This window comes from Paramacrobiotus metropolitanus, unplaced genomic scaffold, assembly GCF_019649055.1.
Source record: "Paramacrobiotus metropolitanus isolate TYO unplaced genomic scaffold, Prichtersi_v1.0 Parri_scaffold0000018, whole genome shotgun sequence".
In the NCBI taxonomy this organism is placed as follows: Eukaryota; Metazoa; Tardigrada; class Eutardigrada; order Parachela; family Macrobiotidae; genus Paramacrobiotus; species Paramacrobiotus metropolitanus.
The window spans coordinates 95890-123871 of record NW_026570238.1 but is presented as its reverse complement, the minus strand read 5'-3'; the positions used below and the strand labels follow the sequence as shown (position 1 = coordinate 123871).

Genomic DNA, 27982 nt, shown 5'->3' with positions numbered 1-27982 from the left:
CATGGATTTTTATTTTACATGGATGGTTATGGATTACATGGATGGACATGGATTTGCATTTTTTTGGATATATATATATATACATGGGTTTTTTATGATAAAAGCACAACATGAATGTAATGACGACTTGATGCAATCTAACACGGGACTGTTAGAACTAACTCACTAACCATAAGACATAAGTACTGTACTTATTGTGAGTAAAATAGCTAATAAAACGCTTCCCTTTCAAAATTATTTTTCGTTGTTGTCGAAATAAAGAAGTGAACTTTAGTAAAGCGTGGGAAATAACTTTCTGGAGTACTTACCGATAAGGTACCAATAGTACCATACATACACACATAACATCATACTATCACAAATAAGCAGCTATAAGATGCTGATGACATGAATGTCTAGTTCTTAATTTGGAATCCTACGACATTATTTTATTTATTTACTCGTTTTCTGGCAGGTAACTTGATGTAAGTACTGTAAAACATTTACGGTTAGTTACGTATGTACTTTTATGTCACTTCAGATAATGAGAGAACAAATATCGAGTAACTGTAACGAATTCTCGTACAGTTTTCGCTCCTCTCACAGTCCCTGGGTAAACATCACTTAAAATGTTAACTCAACCAATTAATTCATTAAAATAATATTAACAAAATATTAAATAAAAGCATAATGGAACAACGTAATTTTAATTACATGTGCGGAAGATGCAATGCCGTATTTGGTCACTTTACATACACTAGCTCAAAACTATAAAAATTTCAACAAAAAGGTCAGCTACCAAGCAGTAACAATACCGGCACTCGTATTCAGTTTGTACGGTGTGCAATAAACCCAGCAAAGTGGGTCAGTGATTAAACTTCTGGTAAAATAGAAAAGTATTTCAAACACCGGCAGGAATCACTCCACAAAAATTTCGGCGAGATCTTCAGAGTCGTAGCGCTGTCCGGAAAGGATATCGATCAGTTGGAATCTTGGAAATAACTGAAAAAAATTATACTTATGGGTTGCTCATCAAACGCTACGTGTGAACGACAGTCATGCGCTAAAAAATCACACTAAAAAACTTACATGCAGTCCCACACTACAAGGGACAACAGGAAGCGGAAACTCTAAAACCCCTCCTGGAGCAACACTACCAACCGCACGACCAGAAATGCCACACCAGGCAAAAGCCCGATCATGTTGATCAGGCAATTTCAGAACAAACTCCATAGGCCGAGTACTGCAAAACAGGTCTACATAAAACAAATTCATTCATCAGAATATTTCTAAGTTCTTTCTTAATTAACCCGTTGACGGGCATTGGCGTCAGGGCGCAACATGGTTTTCTGAATTTTTTCCCCAGTGATTGCGAACAGTTAATGAATATTAATTAGCATAATTAGCAATTAGAGACTTTAAAGTAGCAGTAAAAACATAATTCAAACTTGCATCTCAAGCCAATCACAAATGACCGTTGCCCGAAAATGGCTAATCTCGGACTTTCCAAGCTCTCGTACGTCTTGCTAATTAACTAATTAGTGGATGAATAATTAAACCGCAGATAAATCAACAAGGTACAATTAACAACGTTCTATCGAAAATTGACTAACACGGGTTCTGTAAGTTGAACAGTGGAAGACCACAGTCCGTCAAAAACTTGTGTTGCGTGCCAACACCATTGCCCATGAAGTGTCTCAGATACACAGGCGGGTGCAATTTCGACTGCTTCTCTATATCACGTAGGCAGATCAAGTTAAGTACTGTCGGTTCGTACGCAAAACATGCGTCACGCGATTTTGTTGATCGGAAGCTTGTGAAAAACGCTTTCGCGTATCAACACCACGGGCGGTCGGCGAAAACCAAAATCGCCTCTAAATTTGGCTGCTTCAGGAAAACAGAACGCTTAGGGAAACCGAACACGGTAGTCCTGATTGTAAATCTACCGTCACTGCAATAACAATAGTTGTAAAATGGCGGTACAACACCGTGCGCTTTACCGCGTTTCTACATATTGATGGATCGTTTGGACATGCGAGAGCGGCGCAGCTTTGCAGAAAAAATGAGTTTTGATCTATCTCGGGCGGTTGAAAACTACAGTAACTGTACACTGTACGTGCACGTGACGTTGGTGATTTTGACCTTTGCGGCAGCCTAACTAGTTTCTTCCGGTCGCTAATGCGTTCGAAAAAGTGCTAGTGACCACTAACTCTCAGTTTACGCCAATGACCACTGCAGCTGGACTATCCGCGCCGCATTTTAGACACTGGCACTTGCGGCCACACCAAAGAAAAATGCAAGCGCGGCAGTATAAAGGCGGCTATGCGTGCCAGAAATGCAGAACAATGCTTCGTGCAGTCTTATAATTATGAGAGTATAATGAAAGTTTTGGGAGAGGAAAATTGTTAGCATTTTTATTTCCTATATTCTATCTGTAATAGTGGTCAAAATACATGGTAACGGAATCTGGAAGTTTTTAATTTTTTACTGACCAGTGGTCACCTTGTTGACCACTACTATACTCTTGTTTTAAAGTGCTTTTTTTGTTCTATTTGGTACAGTTATTGCTTTTAGGTAATTTCCGTTCGTCTATGTATTACAAAATTAAACGTTTTTATGCTGTAGACTGTCCGTGGGCATTGGCGTTGGCAAACACCCTAGTCACCACGGCTGACCTATGGTCAGCACAAGCTTACAAAAAATTCCCTTTCTTAATTGATTTTTTTCATCGGGAAATCCCGATTTTCAAAAGGAAACCCGCACTCCGTCGGGTACCGCCCGCTGGAGGGTTAAATATTAAGCAGACTGAAATCTATAACTGTAACCGCTATAATTACGCTCTAGCTTTTCGATCATGCAGTTCTTCGCTAGTGTATAGAAAGCTAAAAAAGGTAAATCATTCAGTCCTTTTACCCGCAAACTACAAAAATTAACTTACCCAAGGGAAAAAACAGCCACCGTTACCGCAAAAGCTTTGTAAAGTTCAACTTTGGCAGGTCGATTGGCCAGGGTTACGAAAATGTCCCGAAAATCAGGTACCTGGAATATATACACGGTCATCTTACGGTAATGAAGCTTACGGGTCCCAGGAAGCTCCGCATATTCAAAGCTACGGATTTCGAAGTATCCGTAGCAGATTACATTACTTGCCAGTTTCAAAAACTTACACACTTTATGTTAAGAACAGTTTTCGATCTTTCGATGTTAAGAACAGCTCTCGACGGAATAGATTTCTGATAAAAAAACTTGGATCATCATTTAAAAGCGTCAAACGTTGGATCTTTTGCAAGTATGCAAATATGAAATATTATGATGCAGACACCACTTACGGCTCGATTCAACGGTGATGTTGTAACCTTTCCTAGATCACCCATGCGTGTTCGCCATAAAATTTCCACTCTGCCGGGAGACGTGGAGGATTTCAGGATTTCCCCTGTTCGAGTTCGATCGGTCAACCGTATTCGAAACACGAACTGTCGCGAATCATTGGGTCCCAGGAAGCTCCGCATATTCAAAGTATCCAGTGGATGTTGATAAAGAGGCAGTGTTACCTCTTCCGATGTGTATTCAGGAGAAGTGATCATCCTGACAGTTTCAAGGACAATACTGGTGTTGGTCAAATTCTGAATGTTAAACTCGCCGAAATATCCCCCATCCGGCAAACTAACAAATTTATTCTTAAAATCCATTGGTCGAGCCACGCTGTACCGGAAACATTTCTTCAAATTCACTCGTTCTAAGGGATTTAGGGGATTGGAATAGGTAATACTGGCAATCATCCTATAAACTCAACTCTGGATTCTCAACTCTGATGCAGTGATGCATTAGCAAAACACTCGACAATGAGTACCGTAATTTGAGTACAAGCCTCTGGCAAGCTCAGTTACACTAACAATAAAACCTGACACAATATGATACAATTTGAAACTAATAACCTGAACCAGAAAACGAAGACAATTTACGAACCAAAATACATACCTAAATTAAAAAGCAAACAATTTCGAAGTATCCGTAGCAGATTACATTACTTGCCAGTTTCAAAAACTTACACACTTTATGTTAAGAACAGTTTTCGATCTTTATGCTCTCTGTCTCTCTCTCTCCCGAAAACGCGAGTGCTTATCACTCTGTCTTACATGTGCGATCCAAGATCACGAATTTCTTTGTTAATGATGAAGTCAAATGTTTGTTGTGGTTCCAGCAGAAACTGCTTCCCTTCATTAAGAACCATCTCCGATCGCCCGGCAGCAGCGGATTGCACTTGGAACTCAAGTTTTACTGGAATGAGAAGGGACAAATTCGTGCAAATTCAATCAAGCAAATTTGTCATAAACTGGAAATCACTCCAAAGTACCTGTAATGTCCCGAACGGCAGAGTTAGTAATATTACTGACACATGCGTAACAGTGCAGATACTGTCCCAGAAACATGGCCCTACAAGAAAAAAACATTTAAATTAAATACTGATCATCCGAAGTGCTTCATGAGTCACGTTTTCTGTCATATGCTAAAAATCAAGCGAAAAGGCGGTCCACTTCCTGAAAATCAGCTCGGCAAATGCGATATATCACACATACATTTTTTAATCGCATAATTACTGAATTTTTCAATTATCCTTCAATTATTTCACAGCTTTTCTAAAATGGTGAAATAAGGAAGGAAATTTCGAAAATCCTTCTTTAATTAACCGTGATAGTTCCGAATCCGAAACGAAAAATATGAAGATAATTTATTACTTATGGTTCAGCTTTTACCCAAATGACTGCGGTAAAACCAATTCTTCCGTCAGCGAAAACTGCTGCTCTTTAAAGAGATCATCCGAAGCTATGGCCTCCTGACCAAATGCTGCGATTTTACGATCCTTGATCCACTTATACACATCAATTTCCCCTCCATCCTCATACATCATTGATCCGGACTGAATGAAGGAAGGTTTCAACAATCGGAGCACTAATAAAAAACATACTTATTTTATCAAAAATTCGAATACATAAAAATTCTCACATATAACTCATATTTTTATAACTAACCACTTACTATGATAAATTGTTATAACAACCATATGTTATAATTATCAATACCGCATATGTTACGTTATAATACATAGTGCAGACTGCAGGGAGCAATCCATAAGTAAAGCAATTGCTGGACATCTACCCATGGAAAATCTACATGAATACGGCCTGCTCCTGCGTCTAGGGATATCCGGATATGTCATATGCGCCCAGAATTCAGACAATTTCTTCCCAATAGGTCCGCATCGGGGTAACGGGGTGACGGGTAGGTGGTAGTAGGTACCTAGAGCTCAAAGTGCCCAGTTTCTATGTGTGGCACAATTTACCTTTCATATTCAGGCACTGATTCGGCTCTTTTGCATCCGGTGGAATATTTTGCGACAAAGCCATACTGCTGCCGTCGACCTACTCGCAAAAACCGAACGATACGGAGCAGATGGCTCCACAGCTGACTACAACTACCAGCGTACCAGTAACGAAGATACCAACAGTTTCCCACCTAATCCGTGTGAAAAATAAAGAACAGAGAATGAACTAACCAAATACACATAGCGTTTGCGTTTGTGAACTTCCAGATTGCACTGGATTTACATAACATTTTTTGATACGTGTTACTGTAATTTTAGATTCCAAAAATGCAGTGCACGGTGCATCCTCCTCATGGCGGCGGACGAGCAGTCGATCGGTACAATTCTTTTTTCCACGTCTTAACAATTTAAAATTTTAAGCAATCTGTCTCAAAAATTTTAATTGTTTAGGCACTTTCAATCGAAAATTTACTTTATTTCTGCGGTTCATGCCGTGCCTGCTTGCCTCAAAATACATCACTGTGCTATATTACTTAACTACTGCAATAAAATTAATGAAAATTATAGCTTAAAAGGAGCTGCTCCAAAAATAATGAAATGGCTACAACCATGTGGTTTTAGAAACCACTATCCTGTTTGCAGCTACAGTGACTGTAAGAATTCTGATATGAGGTCACTTACATTAAAAGCGTTTTATACTCCAAAAAGAATTTTGTGTGTTACGATGTATGCAAAGTATAATCAGGTTACATCTATACGATAAATACAAAGAACAGTTAGCAGTGTATGTTTGCGGTGAGCTCTGAGAGTAATTTTTTTGCAACTTTTTATGGGTACAATTGGCGAACCGGAAAAGCTAAATTAACTCTGGCTGTTGTAAAGTGTAGCTTTTTCGCTTGCTTGTAGTAATGGTTTTCTTTTATTGGCACATGTGTACCTCGGTTTTGAAATAAAAATGCGCTGTTTTTTTGCAAGAATCTTCTACAAAGTTCGCACAACTGGACTGCGCCGGATTATTTTTCACATTTTTTTTACACTTCAAGCAACAACAAATTTCACAACAGTAAATAGTAGGTCCTAGGTAGCATCGACAGCAGCATAACCATCAGTATCAATACACATGCAAGCGTAGCGTAGATCATACATATCCGCGGCCTGCACAGCGTTTTCATTTTCGTGCCAAATTCCACACTCAAAACCGACAAAAGGTTGACCACCAGCAACTTTAACAGATATAATATTTAAAACCTAAAGAGTCTTATCTCCACACGCGTTAGTTTGCCTATTCATTTTTCCCAAAAAGCATTATCCAATCTCCGGTCTAAATAACCAACGGGAGATAATAATAAGCTGAATCTCCGAACAGAGAAAAATCACTGCTGATTTTTGGTGCAACCCAGATTAACCGGCAATACTCGAGAGTGCTCGTAGCGCTAAACACTTCCGCGATTCAGGGACTCCTCGTGTAAGTACGTAGGAACTCCACCTTATCCACCATATAAAGACGCACCAGAGATAAATGGCGATCAATGAGGATATCACAATGCGATCAAAGCTGAACTAATGGGGAACAAAATACAGAGCGCTTGAATGTAGTTGAGATGAGGCGCTGGAATCAACAGTACTACGTAAACACGCTGTCAGCTGTCTCGAATTCCAACACCGGACGTTCGTTGATGTCCGACATTTGCATCTCCTCAAAAATCCTCTGAGACGACTCAACCGGATAAATTTTGTAGGCAGGTTGATTGGCCTGCAGGCTCTGTAAAAAACAAACGCTGTCAACTTGTCAACCCCAACTTCGAATATTCTTTTTTGTCACAACCGGAGAATATTAACGCTGCCAGAATCGATAACATGACAGCAGTTTTATGTTCAAACCAGGGACAATGAGGTCCACAGATTAGATACACAGAATGCCGCGAAAATTTCTGATCGAGCGAGTTCTTTGAACTCCATGTTGATGGAGTGCAATATGCACACGCTGTATGGCATTTGTTACGAGAGCGACAACTAACACCAGTCTATAAATCGTGATTACACAACGTTATCAAACCCCTTGTAACACGTGAGAGGAAATATTAGCAATATTAGCAAGAATAATAATGCGACCTTCAGGATATAAGTTGGCAGAGTTTCAGTAACCCATTAATCAGCTGTATTACGCAGCAGGAAATTCAAAAAAAGGTAACTGTACATTGTGTAAAATCCGGTGAAGATAAGTTAAAATCAGTATGAACAATTTAGCGGTCGTTATCCGTTTTTAGAAAAGGCTAAACACGAAGCCGTAGGTAATCGTTAACGGAAATTAGGAAAACAGACTTCCATTAACGAGCGTAAAATGTAAATGCATGTCGTGTAGGTAGAACAATCTGGTTAATGGTTAGATCACGGTATAAAAGAGATAAATTCCTATTTACCGTGGTTAGACTATCTGTATTGCACTTTTATACCTGGCCCTGGCTGATGATTCGCACCAGCGTACGAAGATCTTCAGCAGTTCCTTTAGGGACTTCAACAATCCTTAGCTGCTTGTTTTCCACCAGATCACTTTCCGCCGTCAATGAGAATTCTGGTATGACCAGCACTCCACCGTCCATAAGACATCCCGCTGAACGCTTTTGCAGGCGTTCATCGTGGGCCAGACATATGGACATTTGAATGCCACCCCGTACGTAGCCTTTCATTCGCTCCACTAAAACCTGCTCATGGCAATCTTCTCCCAGAAACAACACCTCTTCCGCACCAAGCTTTTGTGCTATCTTCAAACCCTCCCAATCGTCCGACGCAACAATAATATGAATGCGGTCGGCAATCCGACTGTGAGAGTACCGCAGCAGACGGATCAGCCAATGCGTCAGTGAACCGGCCCCAAAGATCACGATGTTACAATGCCCTTCAACGAAAGGAAGCACGTGTTAACAAAGCTGTCTTCAGGCCTTTTTAACACAAAAATGACAAATCAGCAGAGCTCAATAAACGCTGCTGTTCTTTAAAAAAATTCTTTAAATTGCAAGATTAACGATTTAGTAACGCTCTGGAACAACATTTACCTTTTGCATTGACAACTTCTTCCAAGTATTTCTGACAATGTATAACTGTGGACATGGCCAGTGTGCCTCCAGTGGGTAACATAGCCCCCACGGCAAGGCTGATCGAGGAGGGAAGTTTGACTATGTTATTCAACTTCCTGACGACAACGAAATCCGCATATCTAAGGCACAATTACTATGGTTTAATTATCAGCTTACTGTTAGAATGTTAACAATTGTTAGTAATCACTGCTCCGGTATTCACAAATCAGGTACTGTACAAATCGTTTTGTTTACCCTTGTTCTGTGATTTCGGCATCTGGAAAAACAGCCACCGGGTCCCCCACGGACAGATCGTGAGTCAGGACACTTTCACCGATACATTCAATCACTCCAGAAATTTCAAACCCTAAAATCCAAAATAAGAAGATAACCGTGAAAAACGCAAACAACGAGCAACACGAAACTGTTGAAGAAAAACTCAGTTACTGCACAGTTGTACCAGATATGTACGTAATAATGATAAGTATATCATCTATCTGCCTTGCGGAAGCAACACTTTCTTCCTGGCAAATGGCGATTATTGTTTAGCACTTATAATTAGTCCGTCCAAAAAATCCGTCAATTGAACGAACAACTCACCATCAGAGCAGGGAATATTTATGAATACAAAGTATTAAATCACTACAGTATCGCACAGTGCAAGAAACTAAACCACCGCACACAATAACAGTTTACTATGGGCGCGGAATGGGCTAATCTCCTCAGATTTTCTTACTACGAGATACGAAGTATAACGCAAAAAAATTTTACTCACTATTTTAGAGCTGGAACACAGATACCTAGTTAAAAGTGATACGATTAAACAGCATCATATCTGAAGCTGCATACATAAAACTGTAGTTACTTGTTGTACCTTCGAAAAAATTTCCGTTTCTGTATCCAGCACATCCTTTACGCAATGGAGAGTTACTGATGGACTAATAAATAAGGAAAACACACTAAGCGATGAAAAGTCAATCAAAATACAACTCTCGTGCTTTTCGACTTACCGGAACATAACATAACCCCGCATAACAAACTCGAACGCGTATTCCATCCCTTGGGCAATCAGGGATGGCACAATCCAAATAAGGACGCTCCTCCGAGTATCCGAAGCTGAGTTTTCTCATCCCCACCATGCTGCCCGTACTTGCCGTACTACTTTGTCCTAAAAATGATTCGATTCTGAACAAATTCAACAATCACTAACGCAGCCTCGGGACAATAACACCAAATGCAGATCATGTGCAATGATGACGATATCGTTCATAATAATCAAAATTAAAACTTTAAGTTACTAACTTGAAACAGTATGCGAAGTCATCTGCAGCTGTTTTTGCGACTATTCCGACCAGCAGCAATAATAATTCGCAGCCTGATTCTTTATATATGATCGAGAGCCACAAGGAAATGACTCCTACGGGCAATGCACGTATGGATAAAACAGAAACACCCTTCAAAAGAGTGTTCGCCTTTTAAACAACGATAGTTCCTTAACGAATAAGCCAGAAAACGACAAACGAATACCCACGAGCCGTTCACGTTCGCAGCATCGTAGCTGAACACAGCATTCGTAGCCTGCGTAATAAACTGGTATGAAAGTCAATACAGAGCAAGTTAAATAATTATGGGTTTGGTTTTGCACTTTACAAGCTCCTGACTACACTGTTGCAGCACTCTACAGAGAGCAGACGATCCTAAATACTGTGGTAAAGCGGATGGCACAGTGAATGACTCTATATTATGATTTTTAAAGTGATCACGCAGCTCGCACATGGGTAGCACGTGAATGCCGCTATATTGAAATTTCTAACTTCACCCAGTTTACATGTTAAGTAAAATAAGTTCCTTCCTTTAATACAAGTTGAAACATGTAGCTACCGTATTTAATTGTAAGCAACAACGGAATATGTACATACTATTAACGCCAAAAATTTAACGTCCAAAACATCAAAGTGAAAATTAATATGACAATATCCGTAGAATATCCAGTGTCCAGTAATATGGGAAACGCCTGTACATATTTGGATTTGTATTACTGTATTACTGTACACAAGTATTACTGTGTTACTGTATTACTGTGATTTGTATTACTGTACACAAGTTTAAGAGCCACAAAAAAGTCCACGCTATTGTTTACGGCGTCCGCCATTTTGGTGGCTCTTAAACTTGTGTAAATACAGTATTTACCACACAGTTCGCGCGCGCGTTTTTTTCACTTCGAATTTCTTTAAAATACTCCTGTTAGCTTTACGGAAAGCTTCAAGCAAGCCAGGTTACGATTAACATAGCCACTTAATAAAAAAAGTATAAACCACAATAAAGTTTACACCAAAACATGCCATCGATAATTCGTGCAGTTTGGACTAGAGTTTCTCGCCGAAGCTCCAAGATCCAGCTGCAGTAGCCAGTAAGTACTATATTTGCAATTTATTAACAGGTAATATACAAGCATTATTACATAACAGGTAACATTATATTAACGGGTAAATTATAAGAATTTATGAAATTTTTGTCACCAAATTTTACGTTCCGTTCTCACATTCAGAGGAGATCAAGCTTCGTTGGACGATAAATAAAAATAAGTACAGCTTTGCATAAAGGTTGCTAAAAAGTAAAATGTAAGAAACCTTCTCATGTTCAGTTCTTGCAGCAATAATTTACAAAAAAAGAGCGGTTCGCTAGTTTCGCACTTAGACTAAGCACTCTGGGTCATCACACTGGGAACTGTATCAACCACAGGAGGCTGAGACACAATACACGAAGTAAGTATCTATATTTTCGCTTTTTCTGCCTCTTTTCTCCCTCGACTTCGACTTCTCTCTTAATCATATCAATTTTGAGCATGTAAACTATGACACCTGAGCACCGAAGTTTTACGGAATTCTACTTAATGTTGTTCCCATCCAGGTTTCTGAACCCTCCCCTTCCTCGAAACTTTTTAAGTAAAATCATGTCTATATAATGGACCAATTACATATATATCTCGCATCCAAAACTATGGACACCACTCGCATCGCCGTCCACCGTCCAGCTGCCTATTCGTACTGCACAATTAGGCAAAATACTGAACATAGCTACCGCCCTACCGGTATTACCTAACTACGTGGAACATCGAATCAATTTTACATCTGGAAAAGTTGCGACACCACAGACCATATGAAAAAACCATGGAAAGACAGAATTTCTGATTTCTTTATCTCTAATCCATAATCTACTCCACATTTTTTTATTTTTCCAACGGCACACAAAAAAATTAATGAGTTGTATTCACACAAGCAATCACCCCAACTACTGTACTAGACTACTACGAGTAGTAGTATATATATTTTTGTACATTCAAATTTTAAACCAGTTCCAACATACACCACAAAATTATGACGAATGGGTAGCCACTCTTCATTACATGTAGGAGCAATACCATTAATTCCAACGATTGCCAATCGCAATCAGCATGTTATATATTTTAGCACTTTGACTAAAGGAAAAACCTCAACAATGCAATTCTTCAGTACATCAAATCAATAAATGTACACAGTATACACTACAGTACGTGGGCTGTTGTATGGCACCGACTGGACCGGCGCACTGCCCACAAAATCATTTCCGAAGACCAAACCAGTTAACGTTCGGGTTACATGAGTAAGTTTAAGAAGCCGTTTGTCACTTCCTTTTATGGCCGTGTGCGGTTACAAGTCAATAACAGCTACGTACTCGGGCAAAATCGCTGAGTACGGCAGTTCCGGCAGTTGTGCGCTACACGACCAAGGTACCAGATTCGGTTTTACATCAGTATGCTCCTTATTTACCATCAGTTTTAAAGACCTTTCAGTCATTGGATATACAGATACATAATCCATGCCGCAATGACAAATAACAAATACCATTATTCAAATTCGAGGCCAAGATATCTGTCAATTTCCACATATTATATTATTTATATGTTCAAGAGGTGACCACAACTCACAAATAATATTCGTATTAATTAACGATTTTGCTTTAACCCGACTGCAGTCCACTTTCACAATTCGCACCGATCCAGTCTTACTTATTTTTCGACCCGTGTTCGAAACTTTATAACCGTAACCACACCGAATAAATTGCACATAAATTTTAAAAAAAACGCTCACAGTATTTAAATTATTTATAACGCTTTCAGGTTTTGTTAGCGCTTTCAAGTGCAACAAAATCCGGTAAACACTAAACAGCATTATTCTGCAACGTGCACTGCGCACCACAAAAGCTATGGTCATTTTCTTATGAGTTATGCCGGTGTACGGATGTAATAAGTTAGTAAGTGCGGTAACTACATAGTTATACGTGTCTCACTGTTTCCTTTTTTGATTAAAAAGGTTGCTGCTACTACCACTGCTTCTGCAATGAGTAATCACGACTAAAATGATTACTTGTGTTCAACAAGAAAAAATTAAAAATGCAAACACGAAGCACATTTCCCGCCCACTACGCCAATGAAAAGCCGAATCTCATCTCTCGTGTACTTGCTTGTTGTAACTATGAGCACTGGAGAGGAGCGAGCGAACATATTGAATGCAGCCGGGTATGTTTTGACTTCTGACGGACTAGACACAAACGGCAACATAGAGTAGTAATATTGTAGTGCACATCGTACTGCACAGTGCACAAGGTGGAACATCCTTTACCAACTTGCCCGTGGACAGATCTAAAAGAAGGAGACCACGCGAGAAAGATTTTTGGTTCTCCCTGTGAAGGCCCACATAGCGCTATATTGCGTGTTTCTGATATCTACGGGATTCTGTGGGCCATCAGCTGTGCAAGCTATTTCGTACGTAAGATCCATCCCAATAATCTAATCTGCTTGCTGCGAAGGCTGGCCGCTTTCGCGGACTATTTTCGCCCTGTCTGTGTGGATTAATATCAATCATCGATTATTTTCTAGAGGAATAAACGCAGCGTTCGATCGTGACAGTCTGGATTTGAAAACGATCTGAAACACCTGTAACCATGCCGGTTTTTCATACAAAAACCATCGAAAGCATCCTTGAACCGGTAGCCAGCCAGGTAATTCTTTTTATTCGCAGACAGCGTTCTACCGCTTCTGAGTCCAAATACGTAGCTTGAGTATGGCGAAACTTTCCCCGGGCTGATATTGCTTCATATTATTAAGTATTAATCCATGGAACTGGATTAAAGGAAAAAATATGATATTATAGGACTTCTTTTGCGCCTGTGCGAACTACGAAAACGCCCAAAATAGTCCACGTCCCGTTCAAGCTTATCAACCAGAAGCCCATTCATTGTCAGTGCTGCTTGACGTACATGTATCTGTCATATTTTCATACTATTTTGGTTAATAAAAAAAATTGGCAGCAACTAACAACTGTACAAAATTATATTTCACCAAAGTGGCTATATATTTAATTATTTATACGGCGCTGAATTTTGCGCAATATATATTTCTGTGACTTGTTGAAAATGATAAATTTGAATTTCGGTCATTACTAACTTATTTTTGCAGTTTATTTTAAAACAAACTTATGGAAAAAGCTTACCTAAAAATATACGAATTCAATCTGACCGAATGCAACTCAGTAACTGCAATGAATTCACACAACTTTTCCATTAGAAATTTAAAAATGCATTATTATAAGTATTAATTGTATTGCTTTTAAAGTGTGAGAGAAATCCAGCTGGTTTAAGACGGCAAATGTTTTGTTCGAATGACTACGTTTACTTTTTGTTTTCCCGCGCTCCAATATTTTTTAAAAAATTCTGTACAGTGTTAAAAAATAGAAACCCACCGGCATAAAACCGATGCACAGTGCACTGAATATCGAACCACGGGTACCAAATACAGTACATATGCACTTGCGCGGCAATGGTGTTATTACTCAGGCTCTATTGCGTGGAAAAAACAAAATCGTCCTCGACCTGAAGCCATGATATTCAAGAATAAATAATTTTAGAATGATATTTTGTCTTATAATAATTTCCTTAAGGTTTCCTACTGTAACGCCCTCCTATAATAAAAAGCGCATTATAATGGATGCACTGGTTTATATTTTATTACTAAAATAATCTTGGCTCAAAATACCCATCCTTGTGTACGTACCACAGTACCACTGTACAGTGTACACGCAAAATAACCTGCTGCAGATGTTGATTTTTACCCCACCATGCGCATAGCGTAAACTTGCCAAATGTCACTTGCGCATTCGATAGTTTGAACTTCTGTGATGCTACCGCTGTTTGGCACATTAGTACGAAAAAAGGATGACTAATGATTAGAGATAGTGGCTGCAGAAGAAACTACGCTTTGATATGTTAACGAACTAAAGGAATACAACCGCATCCGCTCTTCGCTGTTAGAGCTACCCGATGCGTATCGATCGTCGTAGGCTGCGTCACTGCATAGGACTTCAGCAGAACTTACTGTCAAAAGTGACCGTTGTCGCCAGTTTTAACGAAGCTGAAGGTAGCGATGTGGAAAGAAAATCAACAATTAGATATCACAAGGAGGGAAACGGCTGCTCCACAGCGTGAGGATAGAATAACGCGACGTCCCGGAGAAATATGAATGATTTCTGACAACAGCACAGTACAAGGCAGCAATCCAGATCACACGCTCAACAGTTCCAGAACATTAGTCAGAGTAGCGTGAAGCTTGGCTGTTGTTCTTCTTTCTTTTCAATGGAAAGATTGCAGGATGATTGCGCTGTAAAGCCTGTAATAATATTAGAGGAACTGGACCGGTCTGACCGTAATATCAATCTATCTCATGGAATGGCATTGACGTAATGGAAGCACTTGGTGATGCATAAATTCGGCATCATCTCTATGATCAGAAGCAGGTATCACAGTAATTTTTACAGTGCGGGCAACATGCAAAATGTACTTACTGTAAACCTTTTGTAAACAAGCGTATCAACATTTGAAGTTCTACCGCAGCATCGGAACAGTGATCTCTGATCAGCTGCACAATACGTGCTCATTCGGAAGTAGCCAGTAGGAAGCACTAAGCGTCCTGAAGGGTGCACGTGCCCGGTGCGCTAACCAATCATAGCGGTCGTATCCTTTGTCGCTTTACGCTGTTCCCTAGCGGGGAACACAGATCATCCTTGTTCTATGTACATAGAACAAGGATGAACGATCGTGCGCCATATGGCCTTCAAATACTTTACATACAACAAGTGAATACTTACTCGCTGCAATAGCGTTATTATGGAGGTCAACGCTCGAGCTAGTCTGGAGAATCCTGTTGTGTTCTTCCCGGTTCCCGTATTAACGCAAGTCATCCTTGACGCAGGGCTTTAAAAAGTTCACACATACGTTGTTTTCACCATAGTAGAGTTCAACAGCTAAAAACTGTGCTGCTGATGGCTAGATGCGGCAATCTTGACTGCGCATGAAGTCGAGCAAATTACTGTCATACTCAAAATTTCGGAGGTGGTATATTACGAAGTACGAACAATTAGCATTCTGAATGATATTATTTCTATTATCAGATAGTATGGATTACATTGTTACATTACACATGACTCGTATGAGCGAGACAGTCGTTTAGGGCGGCTCTGTAAAAATTTGCACAAACGGACATTGGTCACCCGACAAACAAATGAGGAGAATTTTGCGTTGGCAAAATGGTCAACAATTTATTACTCCCAAGTGTACGTAATTGCGCCAGTAAAAATACAGATAAGTTTGATTAGCAGAATGGAAGCCGTGATACATCGGTAATAAACTAGCCTCTAGACGGTGTGTACCATGCAGTTATAGTGCTGTACAACGCTTCGATAGGTATTCCTTGTACGGTATTATTATTCCGAAGTATGTCACTCAAATAGCTGTTTGAACATAAAAAACACTGTCGAAAAGAGTGATTGGATTATCGGAGATACTGCGACGCTTTTACTGGGCAATAATCCAAGTGATGCACTAATTTTCTTATGTAGGTGTCACGCTTGGTCATCCTCCATGAAGAAGCTGAAGATGGCGGGGCCATGCCGGATCTGGAAAAGCCAGTACAAGCGGTCAGCAAGGCGGTGGAGAATCTCGTGCGGGTAAGTCGGCACTGGTTGCTATCATATTACGTGCTGAAGCTTTCTGACAGAAAAAGCCAATACGACACTCTTAACTTGCCTGTGTTTATTTTAAAAGAGCTAAGCTAAGAGATGCATTAGGAATATATTTTTACCGGCCTTTGGCATAATTTTTTAGCAGTTTGAGTTCCTTTTTTCAGGTTGGACATGAGACGATTAACCACAGCGACGATCTGATTCTAAAGCAAGATATGCCAGCATCCTTACGCCGCGTGACGGAAGCCTCCAAGACGTTGGAGAAGTCTTCCGATATGATCAAGGCCGATCCGTATTCCAAACAGGCGCGCCGACTGCTCATTGACGGCGCCCGCGGCATTCTACAGGGCACCAGTTCGCTACTGTTGTGCTTCGATGAATCAGAAGTGAGGAAGATCATCCGCGAATGTAAGAAAGTGCTGGATTATTTGGCCGTGGCGGAAGTGATTGAGAGCATGGAAGATCTGGTGCAATTTGTTAAGGTGAATTTAATTACAGACATAAACCTAAAGCCGAATCCGCTCCTGTCCTATAAACCAATATTAATAAACACATTTTATACTACACACATCGATGATTTCTCGTGCGTGGTGTGGTATCTGATCGTGGTAAAGCCTCTACCCTAGATCTGTTTGCTAGTGCTACTGTACATACTGTACGCTGTACATAGTACATTGTTTTACACTCCACAAATTTCTCCATATCCGGCAGGCATTACCGGCTTGTACTTTATGTCAAAATCTAGTCGATGTCTTATCGTTTTAGCTGTTTTTTATAATATTTACGCTGTAATATTACTTCAGAATGTTAAATACTGGGTTCGAAGCGATTGTTATGGCATTTTAACTGACTATGGCATAAGTTAACTAACTTTGAATACACAAGAAAGAAAAGCGTCTGTTCATAAAAATAATTTAATGTGAGTCTTCTTAACCTTCTCGTGAACAGAAAATAACGGGTTATTTTAGTCGGCACATTATGATGATTACGAGTGCGCAGTGTGGCACCATTGTAGGATCTGAGCCCTTGCCTGACCAAAGTTTCCCACGAAGTTGACGCTCGCCAGAAAGAACTGACGCACCAGCCCCATCGGGAAATTCTTATACGCTGCCTGGATTCTGTCAAATCATTGGCTCCTATCCTAATTTGCAGCATGAAGATCTTCATTCAGATTCTCCAGCAAGGTTCGTCAGCTGTTGTCCGTTTCCGCTGCTAATGATCTATCGTGACATCTGTATACAAATGCGCTAAATACTGCTTTTATGAATCGTGCCAGAGGTGCGATGGGCGTTTAGCTCGTAAATATAGCAAAGATATTTTACTGGCTGTGATATGAATGGCATGTTGACGGTAGCAGTGATTTAGGTGGTAAAGGCATCGAAGAAGCGGCGGAAAATCGAAATTATCTTGCTCAGCGGATGACAGATGAAATTAACGAAATCGTCCGAGTGTTGCAACTGACTACCTACGATGAAGACGAATGGGATGCCGATGATCTGGCGGTTATGCGTAAAGCACTTGTAAGTCATAAATTTCTTAACGACCAATACGTTTGCTGCATATTTTGTTGTGGGTCCGATTACGCACAGGCATGCGAATGTCTTCAAGACAGCTGTGCATGCGGTATCCAGTTTTTCATAGGCTGAAGCGATGTCTAGAGTTGCCAGAAGTTTTTTTTATTTACGTTGAGTAGCCGGTAAAATGAAATTTTCAAAATCTTGCAAATGGCAATGGTGAATTAATTTCCTGTAAATTATATTTGAACGTTTCTTTTCTATTCTAAAATGAGCAGGGAGATTGACGATCTGAAAAAAGTTTTCTTACGTCTGCGTGCTGGGACTGCTGGCATCCTAGGTAGCAGGTTAACGGGGTGGTTTTGCCTAGTTTATTAATTTTTTTTGCATGTATTTCAGCGTAATGCATGTCTTTTGTTATATTGCTAATACCTAACTGCTCACAGAGCGGAATCGAGAGCAAGATGCAGGCGGCACAAGATTGGTTAGCGGATCCGCGTGCACTCAAAGGTGGAGTGGGTGAGAAGTCCCTCCGACAGATCTTGGAGCATGCGCTGCGAATCGCCGAACGTTGTCTACCGGCGGATCGTGACGCTATTCGCAAAGCGGTGGCCGACATCTCCAACATGGTGGATTCGTTATCGGAGCTCCGAGCCGAAGGCAAAGGCACTTCACCGCAAGCCGAATCGCTGGCCCGCGGAATTGGCCAACGTCTAGGTGACCTTTCGAGAATGTGCGCCCGGGCTATCCAGAATGCTGAGCGCAGTGGCATCCAGCAGCCGGCTCATACGATCCTGGGCAAATTGGAACAAGCCAAACGGTGGCTCAATGCTCCGTGGGTTGACGACAAGGGCTTAGGTAAATCGGTTATAAATTTTACTGGGTACAGTCAGATACTACCGTGTCTTTCGTTTCCTTTCTGATTTGTATCCTGAACACGCAGTTGTATGCAGATGTAAATTGATGATGTTCTCTTTTTAAAAATATTTTTGAAATTGTTAAAGTTTTACATCTTTGTAGGACAAAGCGCCATTCGGCAGATCACGGAGGAAGGTCGTCGCATTGCGAAACAGTGTCCGGAACCCCATCGCACGGATCTGGTGCGTTTGTGCGACGAAGTGGACCAGTTAGCCGGGCAGCTGGCTGACTTGGTGCGTCGCGGTGAAGGAAATTCACCGCAAGCCAAAGCTATCGCTCAGAAACTCAATGATAAACTGGATGAGCTGAAAAACAAAATCCAGAGCGCTCTGCTTCAGCGTGTGGTGGAAGATTTTGTGGATATCAATACACCGCTCAAACAATTCACCGATGCCGTTTTGGCGCCAGAAGGTGTGAACTACGATAGTTAGAATCGGTTTAAGTTTGACATAATAGAAAAATTCTTACTTCGAAAATGGAAAAAATTAGGCTTATACCGCACTGGCTTCTATTATGGCTGCGTATTGCATATTGTATTAACGTTATTATGCCAAGTAAAAATTACCGGCATTCGATATGCGGTTCTTTACAAGGTTCTTGCAGGAACTCCCAATCGGGAAGGAAACTTCCACGATAAGGCTCGCAATCTGACCGAACATGCTCTGCGTGCAGCGGACACAGCGCGCATGGTGGCGGCCGGAGGTTCCAATCAAAACAAACGCGCAGTGGAGGGCCTTATGAACGCGGCTAACCATGTACGCAACATATTATCATTTACTGCACAATGTGGGGCTTGTTGGCGCGATGGTTATTTTGTTGATGGTTTTTTTTCAGATCGAAAGCCTTACGCCGCAACTAGTCAACGCTGGCAAGATTCGCATGGAATATCCCACGAATAAGGCTGCTGATGAGCATTTTGAAAATCTTCGCAAACAGTTCGCCGATGGAATGCAAGCCATGCGCAATTTAGTGGACGATCAGATGGACAGTGCCGGACATCTAAAAGCCATCGAAGAAGCTATGCGGCGTCATGCAAAATTGTGCGAGGATGCTATTGTGCAGAACAACCCACAGAAAATGGTGGACAACACGTCAGCCATTGCACGCTTAGCCAATCGAGCTCTGATGATCGGGAAACGGGAGGCCGACAACTCCGAAGATCCTAGTTTTATCAATAAAATCAACACAGCTGCTGATCGCGTGCAAGGAGGTAAAATTTGGATGTACGATATGAAGCAACGCAACGAATTCTAACCAGCTGATGCTGAATCAGTAGCGTTTCCCAGAAAGTTTAGATAGCGAATATCTGCGCGCATTTTACTCTGGTATATGGAGGTTTTTATATTTTGCTAAATTTTATATTAATTTTCAGCTATTGCTCCCATGGTACAAGATGCCAAGGAAGTGGCTGCTAATCCGCAGAATGTTGCTGCCGGAAATCAGTGGAGGAATTCCAACAAGCATGTACGTAGTACATACTTAATTATCTTTTGCTAATGGCGAGTATTGTGTAGAAGTATGCCTAACGGAGCCCTAAGTGTGAAAAAAAGCCTTCAAAAAATTGTGATCGTAGTTGAGGAGATTTAAATAGACCGAACTAAAACTTCGTTGTATAGTTAACTATTTTGTGTTGAAACCTTTAGAAAATTTACAATTTTGTTGGGTTTTGTTCGACTGTGTAAGACTGCAACGGATATGTCCCTGTTGGTTGTTGGTAGCACATTGATACATCTGCATCAGGAGTGTGTAAGGGCATTTCATAAACTTCTGGATTTTGTAATGCACCGATTTCCATCATTTATAAAATAACCGTCATGCAGTATTGTCGTTCTTTGTGCACAAGATTAAGCAGATGCACTGGGATTGTCATTTATGGAGGATAGTTTGTGCCATTAGTTGCGAAGTTATAACTCTTTATGAATATCAGCTTTTTTAACCTGTTACTTTTTTAGTTACTGGACGCTGTGGGCAAACTTCGTGAGGCGGTTACGCCGTATGCTCCCCCACCGCTTCCACCTGCACCTGATCTAAGTAATTTAAATATCGGTAAGTCAACGCGTTACGTAATCTCGGTCCGTAGATTGTTTTCACCGCGCACTTTATCCGTTTACCGTTTTATAAATACTGGGTGCCGGGCACCGGCGTTAGACGGTTTTAGAGCACGACTCTGTGCGAGTGTGCAGCACCGTGTGTTACTGTACTTCGTTGGGAAACATTGCTGGATTACTGTAATCTTACCATTAGAGTAGATTGTGGGTGAGAAGTCATGAACCTTATGGGATGCCAGTCAGTCGTTGCAGTATGCTGCTTGTGACCGGAAATGATGTAAATGGAAATCCTAGAACTTAGGTTTCACCTGATATTGGTTATTATCTTTGACGCTTGCTTCCAGATCGTCGTGGTGGCCCACATGGCTACAGTAGTGATCACAAAATTGCACCCCAACCTCCACCCAAACCAACAGACTTCCATAGGGATGAAGGTAGTATATGGGCGTTATCCGTATACTAACCTGTGTTTTGGGTGTCTGTCTTGTGTATGTTTTATTCCCGCGAAAAATCGTGCAGAAACCTTTGCATCGGCATTATTTTTGTAAATACTTTTATGTGAACTGAAATTTGCATGCAGCCATTTACAAACCTTTCTGACAAACCGGTCCCTAATGGCTCCCAACTGTATGTCAATAGTTTTGCTTCTTTTTTGCTTTTTATGAGTTACGAAAGCCTACTTAGTGGCGCTGCGGAAATGGTGGCAACGTGCGAAAGTGTGAATCAATAACCGTTCATAACCACATCATTTGCATACGAGCCGTGTTTGTTTTTAATCAGGTTCCATCCATAAAAAGTGAACTGTGCTAATGTGACACCCAGTATGCGGCTTATACAAACTGCGGCTTTTATTTTGATTGTAGAATGAGTGCAGAGTGCCCTATGTTGATACGATCGTAATTTACAATGTAATGACATTAACGTACGTTGCTCGTTGAATGTTCGAAGCATCCATGTGTCTTGCTTGTTATTGTCTGCTGGAGTAATAAACTGTAGTAGAGATTTGCGAGGCAGTCCGTAATTATGCAATTTTTCCTTAGCTCCGCCTCGACCTCAGCCTCCCCATGGCGGTGCTCCGCCGCGACCTCCCCCACCATCCAGTGGTCATCGCTCAGAGTTCGAAACCGATGATGAAGGCGATTTCGACTTCCCCGTCCCCATGGATAACCAGCCCATTCTGCAGGCCGCTTACGGTCTGCATCAGGACATCCGTCAATGGTCCAGTAAGGACAACGAGATTATTGCCGCTGCTAAGCGTATGGCCCTGCTCATGGCCCGTCTAAGTCAACTGGTTCGGTAAGGAAAAGGGTTATCAGAAGTGACCTTTATTGTGTTACACGTGGTTTTGTTATTGCCGTACATCAGCCATCCCGGGAATGCTTGTTATATTATTTAGTGAGACCAAAACGTGGTAGTTGGCTTCAGTCTAGCCGTTGGTTGTTTGCACTGTTCGTCTCATTGGAACTGGCTGCTGGCTATCATAATTTGAGTTTTTACAGTGGAGAGGGTGGTAACAAGAAGGATCTGATTGACTGTGCCAAGCAGATCGCCGCCGCATCCGAGGAGGTTACTCGCGCCGCTAAAAAACTGGCACGGGAATGCACTGATAAGCGAATGAGAACGGTACGTTGGCAAGGCATTTGCTACCTATTATTCTGCCGCGTGTATTTTTGTACAAAGACGAACCCGAACCTTCAGATCAAAACTTTTTTAAAAACTTTTAACATAGTGGTAATTTTAAATGAACTGCTATGCTGTACGTGATACTGCACTTAAATGTTACTTAACGATTGACCTTCTTCAACATTTTTTGACCCTGTCTGGTTGATGGTGTGACCGGAGCGAACACGAAGACTGTTGCAAGTTGCAACAGTTTTGGCTTGTTGCAGCACACATACTGACAAACGGTATATCTGGTTAGACGTGTCTGCTTTTAAAAATCTGTTTTGTCTGCGTGGGTGATTTCAGTTTGTCATAACTGAGTCCTCTGAACACTTTCGCACTCGAAATGTTTTTTTGTGCAGGTACCTTTCTGTGGATCCTAGCGTTATATAGTGCGTCGAATATATATTAATCATAAACTGAAACTGTCCCAGGTTTAACGTTTACAAAAACTAGTTGAGTACGCATAAGTAACGTATGAGTGCAGTATAATTTTTCCGCGAGCTATGGGTATTTCTGGCTTTTGTGTAAACTGTTCCTCACTAATTTGTCCGTTTTTCCTGACAATTATTTGCTTTCTAAATCGAATTTCTGTGATTTAGTTTGAGATTCTCCAAAAACGATTTTGATTTGATATTAGATGACATGTTAAATTAATGTCGATTTGTTCTATTAGAATTGTATTAGGTCCATAAGGAAATATGGGACGCTTACGCAGGCTGGGAGAGGAACGCATTAAAACATTTGTATTTGTGCCGGAAGCTGGGCGACATAGTCTTGCGTTGCCCAAATAGATAACCCCGTTTAAGCGCGAATCGGTTTTAAATGGGATTAAGCAGTCCAGTAAACCCTTGCACTTTGATTAATCCGCCTGTTTGTTTGTTGTCCCATGCAACGACGAATCGATTAGGAGTATACAATGCGGGAAATGAGGCCTTGATAATTTTGTATTGTCCGTTAATTCTTTATTGGCCGTCAAAGTCGTCATTTCCCCAGCGAGCTTATTAATAAATTTGATCGACGACATAAGCTTTGATAAGGTCACGGCTTACGTGTTATGTGCTTTTATCCACAGGCGCTCCTTCAAGTCTGCGAACGCATCCCGACAATCGGCACACAACTGAAGATTCTATCAACTGTCAAGGCCACGATGCTGGGAGCACAAGGTAAGCTGTGTCGTGAGTGTTTTATAGTGGTGGTGAATATGAACAGAGACGACCATGGCCGTCAGCAGCACACAGGAGAATATATGAAAACCACAGTTACATCCCAGCACATGTGCGGGTTAATTTGTTTGACATTTTACAGTCCAGTGTATACCCACTAATCGTGTCGGCATTATAATCCAATCCACAATCGATTTTTTCGCTCATGCTTCGCGACCGAACAGTGGCGGCGTGCACATATTTGTTCTCATTATGTGTGTACGTGCACATAATCTATAATTGAATAAGTCCGTTTCTTTTTCCTCTAGAACCCGTCCCCAGCCCAGATGGCAGTGAAATCCAAGCCGGTAATTATTTTCACTCTTCTTGTACTTCATATTTCTCTCTCTGGGGTTATTGGTGCGTGCAAGGATTTTTACGAGAGTTCTTGGTGTGAATATGGAAGACAGCTTCCTTGATTTGAATTTTGAACAGTCATTTAAATTGGTCAACAGCGTTTGAAGAAGTGAAATGGCTTTTACTACTCGTACCAAAGAAAAGGGGGTGATGGTAGAACGAGTTGTCTACTAGCGAAAAACATGTTTATGATTGGCCCTGAAGGTCGTTATGACCCGGTGAAAGCCTCCGATATTTGTTCGATGTTTATTGTTGACTCAGCTTTGTTACATGCATATTTCGAATATATTGTATTTTTTGAAATGGTAAAATTTTTGAAAAAAATGAAAGCGAGGCTAGTGCAGTTTTGGATAGGTTAACCTGGCGGAGAGGTATGTGAAACAGTTTCGGAAAGGTACAGTGTATACTACTGTAAATCAAGAAAGAATAAGGACTACTAATATCGGACTACACTTTAGAATCTCGGAAAATCCTTGTATCGCACCTGAAGATCACAATATCTGCCAAAAAAAGGGCTCAAAGCACTAACACGCTTGCTCCGTTTTTCTGCGCACTACTCTTCGCTGATCGAACGCCGCACACTAACAGCATCCAAATATTCTCGTGAACTCTATATTAAATTCTTGTAAACAAGTTAGATGGTTTGGCTAATAACCCGAATATTTGTCTCGAGCATAGCTAATTTGACGACTAATGCTAGGGAGTGGTTGGCATAATTAGCTGTGCGGTTATTTGACCTTGCTGGCCATGAAAGAAACTGTTTCATCTAGCACTAACCGGAAACACTTCCCTTCATGATTTTTCATGCCGATTAATCCGCTGCACTGACACTGGTCTTGTCGGGACTATCTGTCACTCAATTGTGGTTTCAAACTCTGTCTTCTGTGTGTGTGCTACTAACATATGGCTTGCCTTTTTAAGATATGCCACGGTCCGGATGTTTCGTAATTGTATTTTGAGGTTTGGAGCAGTTGTTTTTCCGCCATGTAATTGTCGGTTAATAATGCTACATTCCGGTCGAGTTGTAATCACGTTATCGCACATCGCTTGGTTTATGGAAAAGATCGTGTTAGTATTTGTAACATTTTTTAACAGCATTTGTCTAATTTTAAATAAATGACCTTTGTCTGTAACTCAATGATTGCTTTTCCGTTTTTTTAATGTGTTGTGAACTTGTGAGACGCTGTGACCGTGGCATTCGTAAGCATATAAAAATAACGCGACTGACATAATCTGTTTACTTGTGCGTTTTATTCATGCTGCACTTCTCCCAGGCACGGTGATTGGATTCAGTACGTATTTTCCTCTCTTGTATTCTATTGTCATCTTCGTAACATGTAATTTGCATGACAATCCTTTCATATTTCATCCCGTCACAACTGTGATTCAATTTTCATTAATGTTGGCCTTTCAATGCTGCAGCGCTGTTTCGTGTGTTGTCTCGTTATTTTTAGCTATTTTTGCCGAGTTGAAAATGCCAATTAACTTTTCCACCTCATATTGCTCTTTCCGCTCCACTGCATGGAGCTGTTTACAGCTTTTTTTGGGTGTTTGTACTAGACACGGGATGAGTATGTTGTAGGGCATGTGACGCTTGTGCATATGAAATTTATTTACGTCGGTAGTGCAGTTTGTGGATGCATATTTTGTTGTCAGGTTCGGAGGAGGATCAAGAAGCTACGGAAATGTTGGTTGGTAATGCGCAGAATCTCATGCAGTCGGTTAAGGATGTGGTGCGTGTGGCCGAGGGAGCATCAATCAAAATGCGCACTGACTCGGGTTACACCCTGCGCTGGGTGCGCAAACGTCCATGGTACACGTAGACAAGCCGGGATCATGCGGGGCGCAACAACAACGACAGTTACTCAACTGCCACACATACGGTTACGCGGACCTTTTATTAAACGATATTCTGACTTGTGAGGGAAGACAAGACGCTTACTTAATTTGCGATCGGGATGTTTGCCTTTGAGAAATAGAAAACTATAGATTTGTAGGATGGTTTACACTAATTTTCTACTGATTTCGTTTAATGGCGTGATCTTCTCTGTTGTTTTTTCTTTGTAACCCGGTTGACCATTTCTAACTTTTGCTTTTACTGAATTTAGATTATTATATACTTTAAATATACACAATGTCACATACATTAGTGATGAGTCGTAAAAAATTTTAATGTTTTAAATTTTAAGTTTTATTCTGTTTCAAGTCAGTTTTCAGTAATGTGACGTTAGCTGTGTGTATTTGGCTTGTATATGTGGCATTGCGGTTTGGGGTAGAGTTATGTTTGATTCTTTTTAGGTAAATTTTCCGTGCTGTTTTTATCCGGCAGTCTCCGTTTTATTTGTGAATGTTTTTCTTAGCCGACTGACGGACCAATGCGTTCGTAATAAAACCTGTTTTTTCAGATTTGTCGCCCAAATTTTTGGCGTCATCGATGTACCTTTGGATATCATAATCCAGACTTTTTTGACAAATCAGACTACATGACGCAGAGGTTGCACTTTGCATTGTTGCACTTTGCATTATAAAAATTAAGGGCTGCTTAATCGACATTACAGTTCCAAATTTCCAATGAATGTACCGAATCTCTGAACGAAAAAGATTTATGTTTGACTGTACAGAGGACGAAAGAAAAATGTTTTCGAAAGCAATTACAATAATATCAATATAACACCACATTACCCCGCTGCAGAAAACAGAAGAGGATCACTTTTACAGACTTCAGAAATCCCCAAACAATAACTGACCAAGTAAGTGCTGTAATAATTTTTTTAGAAATCTCAATCGGTGCACCGTGTTCGTGTTCATGTCTTTCGTAATTCTTGTGTCAAACGGATAATTTGCACTGTTCATGAGATTGTGTAAACACGGTACAAAAGCATTTTTCTCTACAGTTATAAAAGAAGCTTTGCAAATGCTCTGGATATCCTGATTTCCTGCTGGTGCGATTAACATGTTGACTATCGGTTACGTAAATTTCCTGGCTTTGGCCATGTTGGGTGATGTGATTGGGATTACTTCCCATGGTTGGACTAGCAAGCAAGTGCAGTGCGAAAGCTGACACCTTGACTCTTGCACGGCCATGTGTACATGTTTAGTTTTGTAAATCGCTAGTGTTTGTATGTTCCTGCTGTTAAAACATGAGTACATGTAGTACGGTAGTATTCAAGTTGTCCAAAAGAAAACGAACTATAATGATTTGTCATTGGCTTTCTGGCACGCAAAACGCCGACATATGCAAGAAGTGCCAGGAAAATCTGGCAGGAATGGAAGATCAGGCTGAGCGCTCAGCGCACACTGCTTCATGATTAAGCGTTCTTAACAAGTGTTTCTAATATAGATATACAGATCGTATTTTATTTGTTTACCATGATACGCTCTAAATGATATGAGAAAATTAAACAGTTCATCGGTCTATATATACCATGCTAAAACCATCCCGGTGACATAACACTCGCAGGTTTCATTGACAAAAAGAAACCGCTTAGGAAACGAACGAGAGCTAATTTCTCCATGCAAATATTATGTAATCCTCATAACATCTAATTATTCCATTGGGAAGGTGAATGAACGGTGCCGGCTACAGCAATTTTTGTTTCCACCTGCTAATTTTTAAAACTCTTCCCAATCAGCGCAACGACGTCGATGTGTACATATGTAATTAAAAGTTCTATATTGATTCTTTCGGTCTGTCTTCAAAGCAAGTCAGTAGTAGTTAGTTCTGTTGATTTTTACAATTCATAATCATAAAATTTGTGGAAGATGTATTAAATGCAACAGGCGTGCCAAACTGACCAAGCACTTGTCAAAACAGAAAGGTTACCTTAATCAGCTGCCGAAGACCTTCG

The 27982-nt window shown here is 40.7% G+C and overlaps 3 protein-coding genes across 6 annotated transcripts; 1 reads left to right on the top strand and 2 right to left on the bottom strand.

Annotated features, from left to right (window-relative positions):
- Positions 1 to 537: 537 nt before the first annotated feature.
- LOC129585734 (trafficking protein particle complex subunit 13-like) lies at positions 538 to 5609 on the bottom strand. The gene is made up of 8 exons (XM_055478549.1): positions 5321 to 5609; positions 4734 to 4929; positions 4334 to 4413; positions 4116 to 4257; positions 3309 to 3759; positions 2918 to 3018; positions 1069 to 1222; positions 538 to 981 (listed from the first exon to the last, which is right to left on the bottom strand). The coding sequence occupies exons 1-8, from the start codon at positions 5382 to 5384 to the stop codon at positions 898 to 900; spliced, it is 1272 nt and encodes a 423-aa protein (XP_055334524.1). The 5' UTR covers positions 5385 to 5609; the 3' UTR covers positions 538 to 897.
- A 695-nt stretch (positions 5610 to 6304) lies between these two features.
- Positions 6305 to 15273, bottom strand: LOC129585952 (uncharacterized). Of its 2 annotated transcripts, none has more exons than XM_055478889.1 (7): positions 14789 to 15273; positions 9387 to 9544; positions 9251 to 9314; positions 8632 to 8743; positions 8356 to 8516; positions 7756 to 8198; positions 6305 to 7064 (listed from the first exon to the last, which is right to left on the bottom strand). In XM_055478889.1, the coding sequence occupies exons 2-7, from the start codon at positions 9513 to 9515 to the stop codon at positions 6927 to 6929; spliced, it is 1047 nt and encodes a 348-aa protein (XP_055334864.1). In that variant the 5' UTR covers positions 9516 to 9544; positions 14789 to 15273; the 3' UTR covers positions 6305 to 6926. The 2 variants fall into 2 exon arrangements, with proteins under 2 accessions (XP_055334864.1, XP_055334863.1); XM_055478888.1 differs by lacking the exon at positions 14789 to 15273 and adding an exon at positions 9679 to 10057.
- LOC129585951 (vinculin-like) lies at positions 12932 to 26538 on the top strand. 3 transcript variants are annotated; one of them, XM_055478884.1, is made up of 18 exons: positions 12933 to 13180; positions 13295 to 13416; positions 16308 to 16415; positions 16595 to 16912; positions 17446 to 17614; positions 17796 to 17950; positions 18391 to 18802; positions 18965 to 19273; positions 19466 to 19617; positions 19697 to 20072; positions 20235 to 20326; positions 20815 to 20908; positions 21255 to 21344; positions 21951 to 22206; positions 22410 to 22533; positions 23648 to 23738; positions 24047 to 24085; positions 25791 to 26538. In XM_055478884.1, exons 2-18 carry the CDS (start codon positions 13360 to 13362, stop codon positions 25955 to 25957), a joined length of 3009 nt encoding a protein of 1002 aa, XP_055334859.1. In that variant the 5' UTR covers positions 12933 to 13180; positions 13295 to 13359; the 3' UTR covers positions 25958 to 26538. The 3 variants fall into 3 exon arrangements, with proteins under 3 accessions (XP_055334860.1, XP_055334859.1, XP_055334861.1); XM_055478885.1 differs by lacking the exon at positions 24047 to 24085 and having other exon boundaries at positions 12932 to 13180; XM_055478886.1 differs by lacking the exon at positions 21255 to 21344.
- The last annotated feature ends 1444 nt before the right edge of the window (positions 26539 to 27982 follow it).